The 8,078-nt window shown below is 44.6% G+C and overlaps 1 protein-coding gene across 2 annotated transcripts in view; it reads left to right on the forward strand.

The window, feature by feature from the left end:
- kif26ab (kinesin family member 26Ab) overlaps positions 1–7,834 on the forward strand; it is a 65,896-nt gene extending 58,062 nt beyond the window's left edge. For both annotated transcript variants that reach the window (XM_086127813.1, XM_086127814.1), the window contains 6 exons: positions 39–201; positions 987–4,230; positions 4,771–4,955; positions 5,541–5,564; positions 5,669–5,819; positions 5,899–7,834. In XM_086127813.1, coding sequence (XP_085983939.1) covers positions 39–201; positions 987–4,230; positions 4,771–4,955; positions 5,541–5,564; positions 5,669–5,819; positions 5,899–6,080 — 3,949 coding nt within the window. In that variant the 3' untranslated portion in view covers positions 6,081–7,834. The remainder of the gene's footprint in view (positions 1–38; positions 202–986; positions 4,231–4,770; positions 4,956–5,540; positions 5,565–5,668; positions 5,820–5,898) is intronic.
- The last annotated feature ends 244 nt before the right edge of the window (positions 7,835–8,078 follow it).

Consider the following 8,078-nt stretch of genomic DNA (forward strand, 5'->3'; position numbering starts at 1 on the left):
GTGTTTTTTCTTCGCTAATAACAATGTTCCCCCCGTAGGGATAGCAAACTGACAATGTTGCTGAGAGAGTCCCTCGGCAACATCAATTGTCGAACCACCATGATTGCCCACATCTCCGATTCTCCGGTGAACTACGCCGACTCACTCACCACGATCCAACTGGCATCCCGCATTCATCGCATGAGGAAAAAGAAATCAAAGGTAGCAGGCTCACTTCATTGCCAATCTAGGTGGCAGAAATGAACTGATGAGATTCCAGGTTGTGAAAGTGCATTTGTGCAAGAATGTTTTGAAGACATACATTATTCAACAAATCACGATCGCCGTTGTCAGCTACCGAATGATTGCAGAGTAATTGTTCTTAAACGTTATATGCGTGTTGCTGTCATACTGTATAACGTAATTTTAATTGTATCCTCCATTTTCCATGCCACAACGCCGTTCTTTAAATAGGTCTTTAATTAAGCAAATTAATGTGGAAGTGCCTCCTTAAATGAAAGATTATCAGTGCAGTAACTCCGAAGGCACTTTTTCCTCTGCTCCTCAACACATAACCGTGAAATCAATACCACTGCCTAAGGCATTGTGTAATGCATTTCTTTGTATTAGGGAAATGTATGCACCAGATAATTAGGTGCAATGACAGCATACATTTATTCCGTTACAGTTCCAGGCATGATTACACTGTAGTCCACCCATGGCAATTCATTTTATTGACATTAATTTCCGTGCGACTATTGATGTGCACTTTTAACCTCGGGATAAACATTGACTGATAATTTCACAGGAATTAATTTTTGCCTCAGTCTTGCTTTGAGGTTGACTGAATTGTGGGAATTAATATGCAGTGCTAATTGGTTTCATAGAAAGGTCGGATTGCAGCCTTAAAAAGTCTTCAAAAGGTAGTGAGCCCATGAAAGTAAAAAGTCTTAAAATTTACCTTAAGCTGTAGGAACCCTGTTGAACGCACTTGTGTTTCTTTCCAGTATGCATCCAGTTCATCTGGAGGGGAAAGCTCTTGTGAGGAAGGGAGGATCCGTCGACCACCTCACCTCAGGCCTTTCCATCCTCGGACTGTGGCCCTGGACCCTGATTTACCCTCTCTGCTCAGTGACCCAGACTACTCCTCCAGTAGTGAGCAGTCATGTGATACTGTTATTTATGTGGGCCCCGGTGGAGCCGCGATCTCAGACAGGGAGTTGAGTGACAATGAAGGCCCACCTGCTTTTGTTCCCATCATCCCTTCCCTGAACAAGAAGAGGACGGCAAAGGAGGGTCCCTTAGACAGAGACCAATTCTTTAAATGCAACACATTTGCTGAGCTGCAAGAGAGGCTGGAATGTATAGACGGTAGTGAAGAACCGACAGCATTTGTTGGTGAGGGCAAGCGAAACCAAGCGAGCCCCAAGACGGACAAATCTAAGGAGAGCGGCGCAAGCTCTGTTTCACCAAAGACTCTTGCAAGTGTGACTTGCAACCAAGACGGCACCTCACCCAAACAATCTCCTAAATCAGTTGCTGTACAGCCATTTTCCAGTCCTGGCACTAAATCTAAAGAGGACGTTTCTGAAAGGCAAGGCATACCTGCAGAAAGAAAACAACCAGAATACATTCCAAATGTATGCAGAACCAGTGCGGATGGCGAGAGGAACTTGGTTTCAGAAAACAGTGTTGATGCTGATAAATCGACACTGGCTGCAACAGCTCATCCTGGACCAGTTGTAAGGGAGAAGATCTACTTCAACAAGAAAGCTTCTCGCAAGGAAAATTCAGAAAAGACAGGAGGATCCAACACCAGAATGCCCCCTGTAGGGATGAGCCACCAAGCTGTGAAAAGGAGGGATCCTTGTACTCGCCCAATTCTCTGTGCTCCAATCGAGGTTTGTCAAATGAGCTCCACCTTGCAGGAAAAGTGTTTTGATCGAGACGTCCTGAGAGCAACTGTCACCTTGCAGCAGCCCGTGGAGCTGAATGGAGAAGACGAGCTGGTGTTCACTGTGGTAGAGGAGCTATCTATAGGCAGTATTGGCAATAAGGGCCGGCCATCCAGCATTATCAGCTTTAATAGTGATTGTTCTCTGCAGGCCCTTGCCTCTGGCTCCAGACCTGTTAGCATTATTAGCAGTATCAATGATGAATTTGATGCCTACACATCAACTGTTGGGGGAGTCGAGTTCAACGTTGAAATGGTACCACCGCTACAGGAAGGAGCAATGGAGTGTCTACACAGTAGGGGTTCTTCTGTCAGCTCTTGGCTTAGTGAAGTTAGTGTTTGCACTCTGGAGAGTGAAGGGGCTCAATCTTCTGATGTCTTCCTTCCATCAGACAAGACCACGGGGCCAGAAGCCGCTTTTAATTTTGATTCCCTCGATCTGTTCCATTCTGTACCATCAACTCGGAATGCTAAGAATTCATTGAATGACAGTGGCTTCAGTTTCTCTGAACAGGACAGTGATAGCGCTGCCTCGAGCAAGCTATCCTTGACAAAGTGCCCCCCATCTCCAGATTCAACCAAAGCACCCCTCAGATTACCTTCTAAAATAATAAAAGCTTATTCACTAAGCTCCACGCTTTCACAGAGTCCCTCCATGGTTCACTCCAGTCTTCCAAGGAAGGTCAAACCTACCTCATCCATCCCCAGTAGTAGCAGTAGCAGCAACAGCAGAGATTCACTGAGGCAAGATGCCAAGCAGGAAAATCCCTGGCAGCGAACAGACAACCTTCCACAAGCGCAACCGATTGTACCCACGAGCAGGTTTGTCAGAACCCCTCCCAGTGGTATTGCGTCAAGCAAAACATCCAACAACTTTAACAGTGCACCTCGACCATCCAAGGTACATGGGTCTACCTCATCCCAAAGGGTGGTTGATGGGTGCGAGAAGTCTGCCAGTAAGAAATCTGATCCTCCCAGCAGAATGCCTCAGCTAAGAAGAGGTGCAACCACTTTAGGAACAGTGCCCTTCATCCATTCGTCTACGGACGACAAGGGAACCCAAGATGTTGCAGCAGCGACAAGCCTTAAATTCTCCTCTCTCGGGAAAAACAACAAGGATAATTCACAGAAATCAAGTAACCTACCCAGACCAGGTTGCATATCCCCTCCTCCGCCGCCAGTAAGAAAGTCCAGTCTCGACCAAAAGACCAAGATCCTTCTACCCCAAAGTGCCTTAAAGTCAGCATATGGGGAGGCAGGAAGGAACACTGGGGCCAGGGCAGGGCTATCGGAGGATGAGCTCGAGGTTCGTCACAGAGCGGACTCCATTCATTTAAAAACCTCCAGCCTGAGAGCTGACCATAGCAATGTCAAAGTTACCTCAAGTCTGAAGGCGAGAGGAACAAGAGGTGAAGCTGGGCATCACTATGGTAGTCAGATGTCCTTGGAGAGGTGTGACAGTATGTCTCTGTCCAGCCCCCGAGCTGGACTGAGTAGGGAAAATAGTGGCGCAAGTCTGGGGAGCAGCGGCAACAAAGCTGGTAAATTTATTCCTCGATTAGGCATTCCCAATTCGTCAAGTTCTCCTATCGCGACCTGCCCGTCAACCCCAGGTGGAGAAACCACAAGCAAAATGGGCCAGGTCAAAGCATCAGGAAACCCTCGAGCATTAGGATCACTCAACAGCAGTAAGGCACGCTCATTGTCTGCCAACAGTTCCAAAGGCCTAAGTTCTTCCACCAAATCTTTGGCCACGGCTGTGACTAGAAATACCAACGCCAACCTTCCTCCATCAGGCAGAACATCAGCTCCTCGGACGGCTGCTGCTGTCACTTGCAAACCTGGGAGAGGGACTATCATGGGCACAAAGCAGGCTGTGCGAGCCGCCAACAGCCGAGTGAGTGAACTGGCGACAGGTAGCATATCAGGCAAGCACGTGAAAGTTTCCGGAGATTCAGACAGTGGTAACGACAGTGGCGTGAACGTGGGTGATGACAAATCCCCAATAGCTATGCTACCGTCACCGTACAGCAAAATTACAGCACCGAGACGGCCCCAACGGTACAGCAGTGGTCACGGCAGTGACAACAGTAGCGTGCTGAGCGGGGAGTTGCCTCCAGCAATGGGCCGCACAGCTCTCTTCTATCACAGTGGCGGCAGCAGCGGATACGAGAGTATGATCCGTGACAGCGAAGCCACGGGGAGTGCTTCCTCTGCCCACGATTCAATGAGTGAGAGTGGAATGTCATCTTCGGGCAGAACAAGGAGCTGCAAATATCCCAAAAAGAGAGCAACTGGTGAGAGACGCATAAAATGAATGACACTGTTTTACTTGTGTTGAGAAAAGAGTCAAACATTTCCAACATTTTAACATAGCAATGCTGCCTGCTGTTCATGCTTCATTATCGAGAAAGGCTCTTTATCCTTTCTTTTCTATTATCCGCTCTTATACAGTTGCAAATTGCTATTTCATTGTATTTTCTTTCACTCTGATTCCGCTCCATGAATTATTCATGTATATATGGGAAACCGGTGATGAATGTTTCACAAAAAGACGACTCCAACTGTGTGATGATCAGGTTAGATGAATCGAACATGAGCGCGGCGGACCTAGTTCCATTTTTTTTAGCCCATTACATACAAACATTGGAATTCAGGGCTTAAACGAGGCTTAAACATAGCCCTCAACAATATTTTCCCATTTGTGAATTGCAACATAGCAACTCATGAAAAACCTGTAAATGCAACCACCAGAACTGGCATCGCGTCATTTGTGACTCAAACCTGTTTCCCCACAGACTCCGACAAAAAAAACGTGCTTTTGTGTGCTTCTGTAGGTTTCCAGAGGAGACGCCTAATTCCAGCGCCCCTGCCAGATACCTCTTCCCTGGGGATGAAAGTAGGCACAGCAGGCCAGTGGGTCGACTTGCCCCCAACACTGAAAGAGCCTTTTGAAATCAAGGTCTATGAAATTGACGATGTGGAACGCCTTCAGAGAGGACGTCAGGAACAAGCTACAGAGGTGCGTGGCGGGTCGTTCCTGACATAGTCTATATTGCGCTGCATCTTGCTGACCTCGTGAAGCGCACTTGCTAAGCCTTGGCGGCATTTTGCATCGACTACAAGTTGTGGGAATGTCTTAGCTCACTTCTTCCCAGTTTCTTTTTAGACCTGACCTTCAGTCAGCTGATTGGCAAATCCCCAAGTGGAAATGTCAGCGCAGAGATCCTACACGCTCAGAATTTTGACTCCGCGGGAATGTCAACAGTTCTGGAGGCAATTACTAACAGGCTTTAAATGATATATGGACTGATCATGATGGCAAGAGTGAGGATAATGAAATTGTGAGGGACGGGAGAAGAATGTACAATGAAGACGGGGCTCAATCAGCTCACCACTCATCACTGATTGCCTTTTATAGCTCCTCTTCTGTGGCTCATTGACTGCTCGCATAGGTTTCTCATAGCCACACGGAGATGTGTTAACTTCTTCATTTGCTTTTAATTAGTGGACACATTCCAATAATTAAAAAATGGTGATATTATATATTAAATATATTATGATTCATCATGTTCAACATTGACATCTTTTCTTCCTTCGTTTGCAGCAACCATTTCACGATGTTGACAAGGTGAGAAAAAGTTTGGCTGTAAAGTCCCCACAAATGTCCAAATATCAAATTGATTGAGCTTTTACATCGATACGGTTATTGAAACACCTCTTATCGTCCTTCAGGGTCTGTTGTATTTTAATAATAAGTTGAAGATGTTGGAGAGAAGGCAACAGCAAGTAAGGGAGTTGAAATCAAAGCATGAAGTTTTGATGGAGGAGCTGGAGGACACCAAAGCCCGGCTAATGATGGATCCCAGGAAGTGGACCGGCGAGTGTAAGTAATTGCCCCCCCATGCTGAGTGTGTAATTGCTATCGTAACATCTGAGCTACCATTGTTGCTTTTTGTAAACAGTTGAAGTGGACCCAAGTTTGGATAAAGAGTCTCCAGAGTACCTGGATGTCTTGGAGCGGGTCACAGAAGAGCTGGAGTTTTGCGTCAACTTGTGCAAGTCACGCGTCATGATGGTGACCTGCTTCGACATCAGCACGCAGGCAGCCGCCGCTCACGAGGAACCGCGGGAAGTCGAAGTCTGAGGACGAATGCAAGTCGATGCGCTGAAACGAGGAAGTGAGGAAGTGAAAAGGATGGTGAAATGTAGCAGCCGCTTCAAGGATATTACTGCAATGAAGAATGCCTGGAAGAAAGAAGGCGTCTGCATGAAAACCGGAAATCATAACCACATTGCTAGAGTGCCTCGTTGTCCTGGACAAGGCAGTGAAACGAAACGTGAGCACAAATGCATAGCAGTGGCCATCACATACTCTTACTCAAGAGTCAGTGAACACCTGGAAGTGCCTTTATGAAAACGCGTTTCATGTCATTGTTTTACTTTCGGTGCTGGCATATCTATAAACCTAAACAAACCCTGAACATTTTGCTTTTAAGAACAAATATTTTATATTGCTTTGTAAAGTGTATTTATGATTATGTGGTGTGTAAAAAAAAAATCTCTGTGTAAGGGTAGAAATAAAGGGGGGAAAAAAGAAAAAAAAGCAATAAGCTAATGTTATTGCGCTCCCGGACTTTGCCTTTTCTCTTGTTTGAAACCTCACTCAGCATTTTCGTCATTCAGCCTCTTGCGCCTTATGTTCACTTTTGTAGTTTTCTAGATCTTCAAACTGGACTGTGTTTTCTCATGAACGATGCATTTGCTCTCATCCCCCCCATCACCTGCCATCTTGCCTGCAGAATACTGCAAGGTTGAGTGAATGTTTTTTGTTCGTTTGTTTGTTTTTTTGTCTCTCCAGTTGCCTTGATCACAATGAATCTCAGTGGATGCACAAACGTAGAGCAGCAGTTAACGTTTTATCCATGGGTGCCCAAAACGAGATGCTAAGCCAAAACATATCAATCAGAGAGCCACTGTGATGGACAGTTAGCGTTAGTTCTCCTTGGTGCCTCCACAACTGCCCATGTACTGGTTTTCTATACAGGCCTAAAACAAGAAAAGCATGATGAATAGTTACACAATGACAGCAAACGGAGAGCTAACTATACAATGTAAAAAAACAACAACAAAAAAAAGAAAAAGAGGCACAAAGGAGAAAGCACAAAAAAGCCTGTTGTTTCATTTTTATTGTTGTTGTTCATTTGTTATAGATGAGCCTCAGCTCTATGCATTCCACTTTTTACTGAAATTACTGTCCGACTGTCAGTAGGTGTACTGACTTTAAGTGCAGCAGCATATGTTGGACTATTTGCCCTGGACTTTTATCTTATTTGGGTTTTTTGTTCTTATTCGGGCAAGTTTTAAACTACTCCACAACATCATTGCTTCAGTTTACAATGAAATTATGCAGCAAATACAAACCAATTATGTTGATATTAGTCATCTGTGTGTCATCTAAAATGATCACTGGATATGATTGTGAACAAGCAACTTTTTTGGGGGTGCATTTTGTTTTCTATAACTATAATAATAGGAATTTGTTTACTTTCTTCAACAAAGATGTTCTCTCAGGCCCTCTCTGAAGATGCTGCATGAGATTTTTTAATCATTTTTAGCCATGATTTCTACTCCATTTTTACCATTCAAATTTTTTACAATAACTTCATTTTTCACAATTGTGGGTTTAGGCTTATGAATGAAAAAAAAAACTGATAGTACCAAACCGAGACCTTTTTCCAAGAAATTATTTTATGTAAGGTCACATTTCATATCGAAACCCATATTTTCGAATATCTTTGTCTTTGTACAGGATTTTCAAACTCTGTGTATATATGTATGATATGGCAGCTTGTGTTTTACTTTTACAGTACCTGTGAATAAAATACTTCTTACTGATGAGCCAGACTTTTATTGTTTGCTACTTTTGATTCTATGTTATCCCATTCACACATAAATCTTTTTCCTGGCTAGGTGTGCGTACTTTTCATCGAATTTCCCTCGTCCAGACTGCTGATACACGTGCCTTGCTTAACTGTAAGGAATGACGGTGCAAACACCAAAGATGCGTGACGGACTATTCATGAAAAACTGAATTGAGGCTGGCTGAAAAGTTGGGATAGTGGATCCCCTGCGCTTTCAAAAA

The sequence above is a fragment of the Hippocampus guttulatus genome, chromosome 13 (genome assembly GCF_054856545.1).
Source record: "Hippocampus guttulatus isolate MCC_2025c chromosome 13, RoL_Hgut_1.0, whole genome shotgun sequence".
NCBI classification, from domain to species: domain Eukaryota; kingdom Metazoa; phylum Chordata; class Actinopteri; order Syngnathiformes; family Syngnathidae; genus Hippocampus; species Hippocampus guttulatus.